This window comes from Thalassophryne amazonica, chromosome 5 (genome assembly GCF_902500255.1).
Source record: "Thalassophryne amazonica chromosome 5, fThaAma1.1, whole genome shotgun sequence".
NCBI lineage: Eukaryota > Metazoa > Chordata > Actinopteri > Batrachoidiformes > Batrachoididae > Thalassophryne > Thalassophryne amazonica.
Window position 1 is genome coordinate 86751681 of NC_047107.1, and position 15079 is coordinate 86766759.

Sequence of the window (15079 nt, forward strand, 5' to 3'; positions counted from 1 at the left end):
GAGACAGACACCCTCTCTACTTTTAAGATTAGGCTTAAAACTTTCCTTTTTGCTAAAGCTTATAGTTAGGGCTGGATCAGGTGACCCTGAACCATCCCTTAGTTATGCTGCTATAGACGTAGACTGCTGGGGGGTTCCCATGATGCACTGAGTGTTTCTTTCTCTTTTTGCTCTGTATGCACCACTCTGCATTTAATCATTAGTGATTGATCTCTGCTCCCCTCCACAGCATGTCTTTTTCTTGGTTCTCTCCCTCAGCCCCAACCAGTCCCAGCAGAAGACTGCCCCTCCCTGAGCCTGGTTCTGCTGGAGGTTTCTTCCTGTTAAAAGGGAGTTTTTCCTTCCCACTGTCGCCAAGTGCTTGCTCACAGGGGGTCGTTTTGACCGTTGGGGTTTTTACGTAATTATTGTATGGCCTTGCCTTACAATATAAAGCGCCTTGGGGCAACTGTTTGTTGTGATTTGGCGCTATATAAATAAAATTGATGATGATGATGACGTCAGACATGCTTGAACCCTCGTGCGCATGCGTGAGTTTTTCCACGCCTGTCGGTGACGTCATTCGCCTGTGAGCACTCCTTGTGGGAGGAGTTGTCCAGCCCCTCGTTGGAATTCCTTTGTCTGAGAAGTTGCTGAGAGACTGGCGCTTTGTTTGATCAATATTTTTTCTAAACCTGTGAGGCACATCGAAGTGGACATGGTTCGAAAAATTAAGCTGGTTTTCGGTGAAAATTTTAACGGCTGATGAGAGATTTTGAGGTGATACTGTCGCTTTAAGGACTTCCCACGGTGCGAGACGTCGCGCAGCGGTCCCAGGCGCCATCGTCAGCCTGTTTCAAGCTGAAAACCTCCACATTTCAGGCTCTATTGATCCAGGACGTCGTGAGAGAACAGAGAAGTTTCAGAAGAAGTCGGTTTCAGCATTTTATCCGGCTATTCCACTGTTAAAGGAGATTTTTTTAATGAAAGACTGAGAGCCTGAGAGCGCTGCGCGACGTCTCGCACCGTGGGAAGTCCTTAAAGCGACAGTATCACCTCAAAATCTCTCATCAGCCGTTAAAATTTTCACCGAAAACCAGCTTAATTTTTCGAACCGTGTCCACTTCGATGTGTCTCACAGGTTTAGAAAAAATTTTGATCAAACAAAGCACCAATCTCTCAGCAACTTCTCAGACAAAGGAATTCCGACAAGGGGCTGGACGACTCCTCCCACAAGGAGTGCTCACAGGCGAATGACGTCACCGACAGGCGTGGAAAAACTCACGCATGCGTACGAGGGTTCAAGCATGTCTGACGTAAAAACATATGAATGAAATCCATATAGTTTTTGAAAAAAATAAAAAGGACCTATACTCTATTGACAGACCTCGTATACAACATTATTTGTCTGATCATAATGATTCCAAAAAGGTATAGTTTGGACTATCTATGACTGAATTCCACGGAGTTATGGGGATAAAAACGGCAAAAATGGTGACAAAGGTCAGTTTCAGTTTGTACAGGGGTCAAAAGTTAAAGTTGCTCCAATTTTGTTTTGTTTTTTGTTTTGTTTTGTTTTTTTGCAAATTATTGGTTGAGTTAATTGCATTTTAAAAAGGAATAGTTTACACCATCTGTCATGCGTAGTTATCATGTTACGGGATAACATATGTCATACGTCATAGGATCCAATGGACGTTGACCTTGTTTGACCTTTACTTTGAAGACCAAGCATTCAAAACAGTCATAACTATTTTTGACTATTTTCAATTTATTAATCCTTTTATTTCAACCAATAATTTGCATCATCACACCTTGACGATTTAGCCTGCGTATGCTGACTGTATTAAAAACACTGACACACGCTGGCATACGTCGAATAAATTAATGCAGCTGTCACACCTTGACAGTTAGCCAGCCCCATTTTCACCGAGTGGTTCGGGTCGGTACTGCATGGCGTGGGGCCGGTCAGAAACAGAGTAATTTAACATTTTTTATTTATTTATTTATTTTATCTTGGTGGACCATTTTCATTGTGTACAGAATGCTGATGAGTCGACAGGCTGTGTTAAATGCTGCCGTGAACGAATGAAGTGCTGTGACTCTTTAAACTTTTAGTGGCTGCTTTCATTTCCACTGATCAGGTCATCACAGACCTGAATAATGAAACACTGTGATGATTTAAACTTTTAAAGCACCATTCGACCGCGATCGGGTGTGATTTGAATATAGTGCTGTGTGATCTGTCGGTATGGTGATCAGCGACGGTGCTTTAAATGTTTAAACAGCGCATTAATCAGGCATGACCACTCCTGTTCAGTCAGGTCATCTGATGATCACAACCGATCGCAATGATGCTTTAAAGAGTTACAGCGTATTAATCAGGTGTGATCAGCCTGATCGATTGATCAGGTCGTCTGATGATCACACCACAGCGACGACACTTTAAAAGTTTAAATCACCACAGCGCATCTGGGTGTTCACAGCGCGACACCAGCATAAGAAACGCACCTGGAGCAGAAAAACCACTGAGGGACTTGCTTTAAAACGCTACGTTTCCAGCCATGAATTAAAGTATTTCCAGAGTCATTTTCAAAAATCAGGAGCTTTATGTGGATTCATGTCCGTCCTTGATGGTGAATTGGACTGAAATGAACAGGTCGGATTTACTCCGTGTGTAAATGAAACAGTCGATCTGCATTAAGACTGTGGTTTCAGCATTAATGGATAGATTTAGACTTATGAGTAAATTACAAGAAACGTGCCAACAATGACATAACTTACCTACAACTTATGTCCCGCATGTGCGGGTTGTATGAGTCACATGCTGGCATGCCTTGAAAATTTTCAGCATGCTCAAATTTTTTTGAGGTACTCAGCTTATTAGGCCATACATCAGCGAGCTTCAGCGTGTTTAAACATGCTTCAACGTGCACTTAACTTACCCTTAACTTATTGAACTTATGCCAGCATTTTTTAATACGATTGGCATACACTGGCTAAATCATCAAGGTGTGACAGGGGCTTAAGTGAAAAGCATGAAGTCAGCTGATGATTTGCTCAAACAAAATAATCTAACATGGCAGAATACACACCAAAACAGGTGCATTTGTGTATGAATCTGTTTGCCATTATGTCTTATATATTTTGTAAAGGTTAGCATGAAATAAACACTTCAAATTCTAAAAACACTGTTTTTGTAACCAGATAATGCCTCTGAAGTGATTTGCAAGACATCGTACAGAGATCTTAGCATGCTAACTAGCTATATAGCTATGAAAGATGTTAGACTGAAACAAATCAAATGAACTTTGGTTTCGTTGAGCAGTCTGCTATGGATTAAAAACTCATAGTGACGTTGGGTTTTCCTTTCCTTTATAATCAATCATCAAACATTATGTTCATTTACGTTACGTAAGCCTTGGACATGTCCTGGGAATGCCCATCAAGTGACATATGCCGACTGCTTGTCGCCCTTTGCCTCTGTTGCTTGTGGCTAATGTGACTGTACAGTAAATTAAGAGTTAATGTGTCTCTCCTGTCCACAGGTTGGCCATTTGGAAGCCTGGTGTGCAAAATGAGTGGCATGGTTCAAGGGATCTCAGTCTCGGCATCTGTCTTCACTCTGGTTGCTATTGCTGTTGACAGGTACAGTGCTCATATTTCTTTTGTTCCCTAAAATAGCAACACACTTTGTCATAGCACCTTGCACATGTGACATGAACCCCAAAACACTTCTTTTTCCTTATTTAAATCCTTATCTGGATTTAGATGTGTAAAAACCATGATGGACAATCCTGGATTATACGTATGTGGTGATTTTTTTTTTTTAAAGGTCATCCTTTAAAAAAAAAAAAAGATGAATAAAGCTAAAGTCTACAATTCATAGTGCTAAGAAGTCCTTAAAGGACATGTCACACCAAAATCATAACAATTAAGATTTAGGCTGTTAGTGACCATCCGATGATCCAGTGGGATTACTTTATCCACTTCCGTGACCGGTTTCAATGTATCCGGCATTCACAACAAACAGCTACAGAGACAAAGTACTCATGAGTACTTGGGTGTTTCCGACAAGTGACGTAGCTACTATTAGAAGCGTCCTAGCATGTGCTTCAGTGGAATGTAGCTGCTAAGGTTAAGAACTGAGGCACAGATTAATTCCAAAGTTTACATAAGTGATGTCATGTTATGATGACTCGTTTTTAAGTGATAACTGTTAATTTTGTTGCAGTCACAGTAAAAGCTACTCCAGGAGGCTCCAGGAAAGGCTCCAGGAAGGTTTATGTGCACCTGCAGCCACGAGTCATAAACGCAGCCTGTCAATAACAATCTCTGCTCGACACTCAGCTTTGCGCACGATTAATTATAAGTGTTGTTATCAGTAAAATGTAAAAACTATATATATATATATATATATATATATATATATATATATATATATATATACGAGGTCTGTGATGAAAAAAAGCGGTCCTTTTTATTTTTTTCCAAAAATAAATGGATTTGATTCATATGTTTTTACGTCAGACATGCTTGAACCCTCGTGCGCATGCGTGAGTTTTTTCACGCGTGTCGGTGACGTCATTCGCCTGTGGGCAGGCCTTGAGTGAGGAGTGCTCCACCCCGCCCGTCGGAATCTCTTTGTCTGAATAGCCGCTGCGGACGCCGTGCGTTGCTTTATCAACCTTTTTTCCCAAAGCATCATAAAATGAAGGGGTGAGAGTAATGAATTTCCAACTTTTATTTTTTTGAACCTGCCGGGGGAAAATGAGCATCTTGTCAGCTGCACAACGCGCATGCACACACACACACACACGCACACACATGCACACACACAGCGAGCTTCGTAGTACACATACACACATTCCGGCTCCAAATTCACTCTCTCAAAGAAAAAAAAATAGAAATCTAGCCACAAAACACAAAAGGGGTAAAATCCTGAAAATGCCAGACTCACTGTTGTGTTATGGACTAATTTCCAAATGTAAACTCCACACGATAAAAGGAGCATACGCGAGATCACCGGCTGCAGCTCTGCCTCTCTTGTGGCACATAAAATAATGTCCATTAACTCCTGGCAATAATGTATTCTGACTTTTTCCCAATGTAACAAATCCATCTCCGTGTCCAGGCAGTCTGTTAAAAACAGAGTCATACAGATGTCTATGTACACAGCTTCAGTAAACCAGCATCCACACAACCAGTGCGTCACCACACTTTAGTCTCCAAAATCCAACACTCTGAAAAAGTTCAGAGTTCCGTGATGAAGCATGTCGTCTCCTGTCTGTAAATCCGAGCCATCACTTTCGAACAGTAGCTCAGAAGCTTCATGTCTGGATGGAGCAGGTTTGTTTCCCTCTGTCTGTAAGTCACTGGGATGTTTCTGTTTTGCTAATAAGTGCGTCACACACTGAAAAATGCAGAGAATTGCCGAGTGAAACATTTTCCGGAAATGCACCCTCTAACGCTCAGAGTGAGAGAAATAAAATACATCAGAAATCACTAATTATTAACACGTGTGCAGAGACACAATCATGAATACTTTTATGTTGTCTTACTAACTGTGGCATTAAAAAATGTGAGACATGTCCTCTAATAACATTTGTTGAACTATATACCTGTTTTTGGACCATGATTTTCCTAAAATTTTATTGAAATTTTGAAGTCATTTTGTGAGAAGTCTGAGCATTCTAATGAGAGAAGCTCAGCTACCCTTTTCTGAAGGATTAAGCCTCAGTTACATGTTAATCCTTTTAAATTGTTTTAGAAATCAGTGGAAGCTGCAGACTGTGACAGCGGGTGAAGTTTATTATTTTTTTTAATTTGACAGATTGTTGCTAACCACAGAGCTTAGTAAATGTAGTAAAAGTGTGATTTGTCAAGGTGCTGCAGAGAGAGAGTGGATAAACTGGAAAAATGATGGGGTGTTTTAACATTTGTCATCGCTACATATGCAATAACGTCTCTGCATCACAACCTGCATGATGGAAAGCATGGAGGAGTTTGAAAACCTCTGATGTCCAAACATCTGGCACTTTACGACTTTAACTGCAAAGGGATTTGCAATTAGACTAAAATGAGGGAGAAACACATCGATTCAATTCAGTTTATTCATCTTATATAGCGCCAAATCACAACAAAGTCGCCTCCAGGCGTTTCACAGTCGCCTCAAGGTGCTTCACATCGGTTCTCTTTTGTGCTCTGCTCGTCAGAACATTCTACACAATCAATATTCTGTTTTTTTTTTTTTCTCACTCTGCAAATGTCAGTCATGTCAAGTCTGGGAGCATGTGCTGGTGCCATGCATTGCCACATTACAGAATTGCCCTGAGACCTGACTGGCAACCATCACCACCACTCAAAAGTAATCATCTGTCTGCCACAGCCAGGTGAAGCTCGAAATTGAAAGGCTTGCCCAAATCCTCTTCAACAACAGGAACCAAACTTGTGATTCTGTCTCTGTGCTCATCCTCCACACTAATGAGCAGCCTTGGCTCCTGGAAGGCAACCACTGAGGCAGTCTATCAGTGCCATCAAAGTTTTCTTTTAAACACAGTTACCTGCAAAAGCCAAAGAAATTGAGAACGTTTCTGTTATTTTACTCTCCAGTGTACGAGGTCTATTAGAAAAGTATCCGACCTTATTATTTTTTCAAAAACCATATGGATTTGAATCACGTGTGATTACATCAGACATGCTTGAACCCTCGTGGGCATGCGAGAGTTTTTTCACGCCTGTCGGTTACGTCATTCACCTGTGGGCAGTCTTTGATTGAGGAGTTGTCCACCCGCTCGTCGATTTTTTTCATTGTTTAGGAATGGCTCAGAGACTGTTGCTTTGTTTGATAAAATTTTTTTCAAAACTGTAAGGCACAACTGAGTGGACACCATTCAATAAATTCAGCTGGTTTTCGGTAAAAATTTTAACGGCTGATGAGAGATTTTGGTCTGGTAGTGTCGCTTTAAGGACGGTCCACGGCGCCTGACGGCGATCTGCGCTTCGAGGCGGCAGCGTCTCGCCGTTTCAAGTTGAAAACTTCCACATTTCAGGCTCTGTTGACGCAGTAAGTCGTCAGAGAACAGAGAACTTTCAGAAGAAGTCGGCATGAGGAGTTTATTCGGACATTCCATTGTTAACGGTCATTTTGTAATGAAAGAACGTGCGGGCAGAGTCGCATGTCGGGCTGGACCCGACCGCGGAGGGTCGCGGCAGGAAAAACACCTCCGTTGGAAATCTTAACGGGCAAGTTGGAACATGCCCAAGCTGTTAAACAATTTCTCAGTTACTCACTTGTTGAAAGCCATTAAAAGCCGCCTGAATTCTACAAATGGTTTTCAACACGGAGGTGTTTTTCCTGTCGCGGCGCACACAGATTTGCCGAGTCGTCACGGAAACAACTCGGCGAATTTGCGTGTACGTCTTTCATTAAAAAAATGTCCTTAAACAGTGGAATGTCCGCATAAATTCCTCATGCCGGCCTCTTCTGAATCTTCTCTGTTCTCTCACGATGTCCTGGGTGAATTAAGCCTTAAATTAGGATGTTTTCAGCTCTAAACAGGCCGACGACAGCGCCTGGAAGCGCTGCAGGACGTCCCGCTCCGTGGGAAGTCCTTACACCGACAGAAACACCCCATAATCTCTCATCAGCCGTTAAACTTTTCACAGAAAACCAGCTTAATTTCTCGAATAGTGTCCACTCGGATATTCCTCACAGGTCCAGAAAAAATTTTGGTAAAGCAACGCACGCCGTCTCGAGCAGCGTGTGAAACAAAGGAATTCAGCCGAGAGGGCGGGACCACATCTCACTCAAGGCCTGCCCACAGGGAAATGACGTCACCGACACGCGTGAAAAAACTCACGCATGCGCACGAGGGTTCAAGCATGATTGGTGTAATCGCATGTCATTCAAATCCATATAGTTAAAAAAAAAATAAAAGGGTCGGTTTATTATCTAAGAGACCTCGTATAACTAAAGGTTATTTGATCATTGACAATATTCCTCTTTCAGCTGTTCCCATTAGGGGTTGCCACAGCAGATCATCCATCTCCGTTTCACTCTGTCCATTACATCTTCTATCACATCACATGTCCTCCCTCACCACATCCATAAACCACCTCTTTGACTTAGCTCTTCTCCTTCAGCCTGGCACCTCCACCCTCATCATCCTTCTCTTGATATCCCCTACATCTCAACTCTGTACACTTCCAGACCATATGAATCACATCTCTCTCACATTTCCTCCAAACTATCACGCATGTGCTGTTCGTCAGGCATACTCATTCATTTTCAGTTTGTTTTATTTGTATAGCACCAAATCACAACAAAGCTGCCTCAAGGTGCTTCACATGAGTAAGGTCTAACCTTGCAAACCCCTCTGAGCAAGCACACAAGCAACCGTGTGGTGATAATGAGGAAGAAACCTCAAGCAGACCAGACCCCAGAGGGGTGACCCATTGCTTAGGCTATTCTGACAGTTGCAAGGCTTTTATATATTGTACAAGAGTTTTGTTACAAACAGAAGAAACAAAAGAGCAATAAAAGCAGAGTCCTTAATTGAGAATATAGTAGAGTCCATTTTGCGTATCTAATACATTGGTGTCCATGTCCAGCACTGGTAGGCTGCAGGGCAGGACCTCCAGTCAATGGTGCAACAGGTGAGGTGAGGTCAGTCTAGTGCCCTGCGATGCAGGGCGAGGATCAGTTATTGGTTTTGTTAGTGCCTTGGACAAAGAGAAAAAAAGCAGAATCAGTCGGCCGGAAATAACTGTACCTGAGTAACTGCACCTGAGGCATTAATTCATGAGCAGTAAATCCACAGAAAGTCAGAGATTACTAAGGTGGTCACCGGCAGGTAGCCCTGAGCTTCACTAACAGATACAGAATTTAGATGTAGTGAGGTAGATACCTGTTCTTTTGCTAATATGAATTAAAAGGACAGGAAGCATAATTCCATACTACAACAGTATACCAAGAGAGTGAATAGATGCCTCCTTTGTCTGGACTTGAATATCTCTATGGAATCTGACTCTTTTATGTCACCAGAGGGATCATTCCACAACCCAGGTGCACAATAAGAGAAGGTTCTGTGGGCTGCTGACTTTGTTTTTTTACCTTCGGGACATAAAGTAGTCCTGCATGTAGGAACGCAGAGCACGGGCTGGTACATAGGGTGTAATTAGGTCAGCTAGGTAGGGAGGCACTATCTCATGAATAATTTTGCAAGCTAATACCAGAACCTTAAAATCAGATCTCACAGAGACAGGAAGCCAGTGAAGGGAGGCCAGAATTGGTGTAATGTGATCAAACTTTCTGCTTCCAGTCAAAATTCTGGCAACAGCATTAAACCATAGAATAGAACATTGCAGTAGTCCAGTGTAGAAGAGACAAACACATGGATCAGTCTCTGCATCAGCTATAGACAGGATGAGATGACTCATCACTATGTGGCAAAGGTGGCAGAAAGCAGTCCTCATGACATCTCTGATCTGTAAATGAAAGGACAATGTGGGATTGGCCCTGTACAAAAGGGGTCTTAAAATCCTTGATCAAAAAAGCATTCAATATCACCATTGTCATATATTGAGCAAATATGCTTTACTCAGTTTTGAAAATTTTATCTATCTCCATGAGGTTCAAATGGTATACAAAATAGTCCATAATCAAGCTCCACCACCTCTCAAGAACTTCATTCACCTGTCCTCTGATACAACAACAAGGGTAACAAGAGCAACCACTCGGAGGCAGTGTACCATTCCCAAATGTAAGACTGCATTTGCACAATCAATGTTTTCTTACAGAGCCACAAATAAGTGGAACATATTACCAGAAGAAATAAAAACACAACCAGACTTTAAGACATTTTCTGTAAAGGTAAAATCATGGCTACTTCAAAACCAAAGATGCAGGCACTAAATATATAGCACTGCTAAAGGTAACATTGAACATGTGTAATAAGTGTTCTGATTTTACATAGGATTTGAGAGATGAACTGTATGAATGGTGAATATCTTTTATAAGTGTTTTGATATTGTACAGTAATTGAGAGGCTTAGATGAATTTATAAATGTCTTGATAATTTAGATGTGTTGATGCTGCATGATACGAGTGACAGGGATGAGTTATGAATGATTGTTTTAAACGTTTTTGATATGGCACAGTATTTTAGAGATGAATGACATAAGAATGAATTTAATATTATATATTTATGAATTTAGTATTACATATTTTGTAGGTGTTGTTTGTGATGTATTTAATAGCCCTATGTGTATCCCCCTGACCCTCAAGGACTACAGATGGAAATTAGCTGTTGTTGGTACAAACATCTCTGCTCAATGAGCATAATGTAATTGTATGTTGTCCTTGCACAAATAAATGAAATGAAATGAAATGAAATGAAAAGGATCAAAAATCACCCCAAGGTTCCTCACTTTGTCAGAGTGATGTATTATGCACGAGTCTAAGTTAAGCGTTAGCTGGTCAAACTGATGTCAATGTCTCGCTGGACCAAGGACCATTATTTCAGTCTTCTCAGAATTTAAAAGTAAGACATTGCTAGACATCCAGCTTTTCAATGAAGCAAGGCAATCCTCTAAAGTCTTGATGTGTATGAGATTACCAGCAGTTATCGACATGTGCAACTGAGTATCATCAGCATAGCAGTGAAAAGTAAGCCCATAATGTTGCAGTATATGCTCAAGGTGTGCTATATTGAGAGAGAAAAAACAAGCAGGGGGCCTGAGACGGATCCCTGTGAAACCCTCTATTTCATCGGAACAAGATTTGAGGTGACATTATTGTACAGGACACAGTGAGAGCGACTGGTTAGGTTAGATGTCAACCATACAAGGACATTCTCAGTAATTCCAAAGTGATTCTCCAACCAGTTGAGTAGTATACTCGGACTCGTGCTGATACAGATACATCAGTGCATGATGCAGGGCGTGATACATAAACAGACATGTAATAAGATATTCATCACGTTACAACAAAAAAATAAAGGACAATAATCATACACATGAATCATGTAGAATGAATAACGCAGGTAAATCATGTAAATATGTCAATTATGGAATGTTCTTATGTCTGTCTATAAAGTCATGAATGTCCTCTGCACTGATGTCTCACAACTTCAGTATAAGACTCAAGTTGTAGAATTCTCCCTGCTTGGGAAGCTAAAACTCTCTCACCTTGATCAGACATCTTGGTTGAATGAAATGATCTGGATCCTGTATCAAGATCCTGCACTTGTCACCAGGGTAACACAAAATGGGGTATATATACGAGGTCTATTAGACAATAAACCGACCCTTTTATTTTTTTTTTTATTATATGGATTTGAATGACATGCGATTACACCAATCATGCTTGAACCCTCGTGCGCATGCATGAGTTTTTTCACGCTTGTCGGTGACGTCATTTCCCTGTGGGCAGGCCTTGAGTGAGATGTGGTCCCGCCCTCTCGGCTGAATTCCTTTGTTTCACACACTGCTCGAGACGGCGCGCGTTGCTTTATCAAAATTTTTTCTGGACCTGTGAGGAATAGCCGAGTGGACACTATTCGAGAAATTAAGATGGTTTTCTGTGAAAAGTTTAACGGCTGATGAGAGATTATGGGGTGTTTCTGTCGGTGTAAGGACTTCCCACGGAGCGGGACGTCCTGCAGCGCTTCCAGGCGCTGTCGTCGGCCTGTTTCGAGCTTAAAACATCCTAATTTAAGGCTTAATTCACCCAGGACATCGTGAGAGAACAGAGAAGATTCAGAAGAGGCCGGCATGAGGAATTTATGTGGACATTCCACTGTTTAAGGACATTTTTTTAATGAAAGACGTACGCGCAAATTCGCCGAGTCGTTTCCGTGACGACTCGGCAAATCTGTGTGCGCCGCGACAGGAAAAACACCTCCGTGTTGAAAACCATTTGTAGAATTCAGGCGGCTTTTAATGGCTTTCAACAAGTGAGTAACTGAGAAATTGTTTAACAGCTTGGGCATGTTCCAACGTGCCCGTTAAGATTTCCAACAGAGGTGTTTTTCCTGCCGCGACCCCCCGCGGTCGGGTCCAGCCCGACATGCGACTCTGCCCGCACGTTCTTTCATTACAAAATCACCATTAACAATGGAATGTCCGAATAAACTCCTCATGCCGACTTCTTGTGCAAGTTCTCTGTTCTCTGACGACTTACTGCGTCAACAGAGCCTGAAATGTGGAAGTTTTCAACTTGAAACGGCGAGACGCTGCCGCCTCGAAGCGCAGATCGCCGTCAGGCGCCGTGGACCGTCCTTAAAGCGACACTACCAGACCAAAATCTCTCATCAGCCGTTAAAATTTTTACCGAAAACCAGCTGAATTTATTGAATGGTGTCCACTCAGTTGTGCCTTACAGTTTTGAAAACATTTTTATCAAACAAAGCAACAGTCTCTGAGCCATTCCTAAACAATGAAAAAAATTGACGAGTGGGTGGACGACTCCTCACTCAAAGCCTGCCCACAGGCGAATGACGTAACCGACAGGCGTGAAAAAACTCTCGCATGCCCACGAGGGTTCAAGCATGTCTGATGTAATCACACGTGATTCAAATCCATATGGTTTTTGAAAAAATAATAAGGTCGGATACTTTTCTAATAGACCTCGTATATATAAAATGGACACATTTCCATTGTTGGATTAGTTTAAAGTTATGCAACATCCAATTTTGACAGACAGCCATACTCAGACTTCCAATATGGTGGCTTATAGGAGAGACAATTTAAAACTCTTTCTATCAAACATCTATGAAAAATGATTTTACTTGCGAGTATATGACTAAAAGTGTCAAAGTTATGCAAAATTCTATTTTCACAGTCAGCCATATTGAAAAACCTAATATGGTGTTTCCTGTCAAAGTCACTGCCAAACAGACCCCAGATTTAGAATCCCAGAGGTCCAAAACCCTAGAAAAGTGTTTTATTTGTGATTGTGTGACTTTTTCTTGGCGACAAATTAAAAAACCTGTTTTCGGGTGGTGGCCATTTTGAATTGCCCAATATGTTGACCCTACTGAACAATGGCTTTGATTCCCAGCAAATTTGAATTAAACACGACATCCACGGCATTGTTTACATATTTTGGGCTATGATCAGTGTGGACCCTCTTTCTCTTAAAAAAAAGCTTTATTTTACGCTGTGTGTAAGGTTGGAAAGTTGTAGATTCTTGTGCTACATTAATTAGCACTTACACACCTTATGTGCATGCACTAGTCTTCTTCTGTTTTTCTTCTGGGGATGTTACAGCGTCGCACACAAGCCTCGCATATGTACTACAACGCTAAACGGAGCTTCAAGGCACAGAATTTGCCTCTCACATTTTTGTAATCAAATTATTAGAGTAACTCGAGACTAATTGTTTCAGCCCTGCCTGCATTACTCCACTACTTCACAAAAACGAGTATTGTCACATTTTTAATGTTTATCGATTTCGTACAGAAGTATTGGTTCTTATGGCATCCCTAATGCACAATCACTTAAATTCATACAGTCTCTTGTTTGGCAATGGTACTTTAAAATGCATATTAAAATGCTCTCCACTTTTTTTCTTCTTTTGCAGATTCAGGTGCATTGTCTACCCATTCAAGCAAAAACTGACTTTATCCACAGCCAACTTGATAATAGTCCTTATTTGGGTTCTGGCCATATCAATCATGTGTCCTTCTGGTGTGATGCTACAAGTAACCAAGGAGTCGACCGTTCAGGTGCTGCTGGGATATGACAACAAAACAAGCCCGTTTTACTGGTGCAGAGAGAATTGGCCAAACCAGGAGATGAGGAAGATTTATACCACAGTCTTGTTTGCAAACATCTATCTTGCCCCTTTGTCACTCATCGTGATCATGTACGCCCGAATTGGCATTACGCTTTTCAAAACAACAGTTCCAACAGGAGGAAAGCCAGGCCAAGAAAGCCGTTACAGTGTGCCAAAAAAAAAACAAAGGGTAATTAAAATGCTTCTTATAGTTGCGCTGCTTTTCATTCTTTCCTGGTTGCCTTTGTGGACTCTGATGATGCTGAGCGACTACGCCAAGCTTACTGAGCAACAGTACAAAATCATCAACATTTACATTTACCCATTTGCCCACTGGCTGGCCTTCTTCAACAGCAGTGTCAACCCCATCATCTACGGATTCTTCAATGAGAATTTTCGGAGAGGATTTCAGTCTGTGTTTAAGTTCAGCTTGTGCACGGTAGACGGACACCGGCGGAAAACATACTCACACAGGCTGCAGGGGAATTCTGTGCTCCCAGCAAATAATGTACAAACCTCCCTGGAGCCCATTTCTCTCAACAGCCTGGGCGAGAATGCTCCAAGGCACCTCAACCATGTCACTGAGCAGGACCTGGTCATGGAGGACCTGGAGAAGGCATCATGCAGCAGTGGTGGTATGACTGCAGTGTCTATTTAGGAAGACTTAAAAATTCTTGAAGGTGATAAGTACTCACTCAATCACTCATCTTCAACTGCTTACTTCAGTTAAGGGTCACGGGGGCTGGGGCCTGTCCCAGCAGTCATATGGCGTGAGGCGGGCTACACCCTGGACAGGACGCCAGTCTGTCACAGGGCCACATATAGACAAATACATTCACACCCACATGCACACCTACAGACAATTTTAAATTTTCAGTCCACCTAACCTGCATGTCTTTGGATGTGGGAGGAAGCCGGAGCACCCATGACCTTTCTGCTGTGAGGCAACAGTGCTAACCGCTAATCAACCGTGCTGCCGCAAGGTGATAAGCAAAGGTGTTCAAATTTTGATCTCCACTTTCGTCAAAAAATGTAGAGGATACTACTTGTTTAAGTGCAAAACAGCATCCCCATGCCCAGTGCCATTAAAAATGCACTCTGTTTAAATAAAAAAAAAAGCTTGCATCACTGGTTTGGGATATTACCAAGAGTAATTGCTTATGGGGTGATTCCACAGAGCACCGTCCCTTCTTGTTTAATCCTGAATACCAGCTCGGGGAGTATTTGCTATATTTGATCTGCATTGTCTCAGTCCACCCAGCTGTAAATGGGTGCTGGCCTTGATTAGGGAAGTAACACGATAGTCTAGGATTATATGTA

General features: G+C 41.9%; 1 protein-coding gene across 1 annotated transcript in view; it reads left to right on the plus strand.

Annotated features, from left to right (window-relative positions):
• The window catches only part of npffr2a (neuropeptide FF receptor 2a), a 118657-nt gene extending 104079 nt beyond the window's left edge, over positions 1–14578 (plus strand). Inside the window, exons 3-4 of the mRNA XM_034170792.1 lie at positions 3528–3627; positions 13565–14578. Of these exons, the coding sequence (XP_034026683.1) occupies positions 3528–3627; positions 13565–14417 (953 nt within the window). The 3' untranslated portion in view covers positions 14418–14578. The remainder of the gene's footprint in view (positions 1–3527; positions 3628–13564) is intronic.
• Positions 14579–15079: the final 501 nt, after the last annotated feature.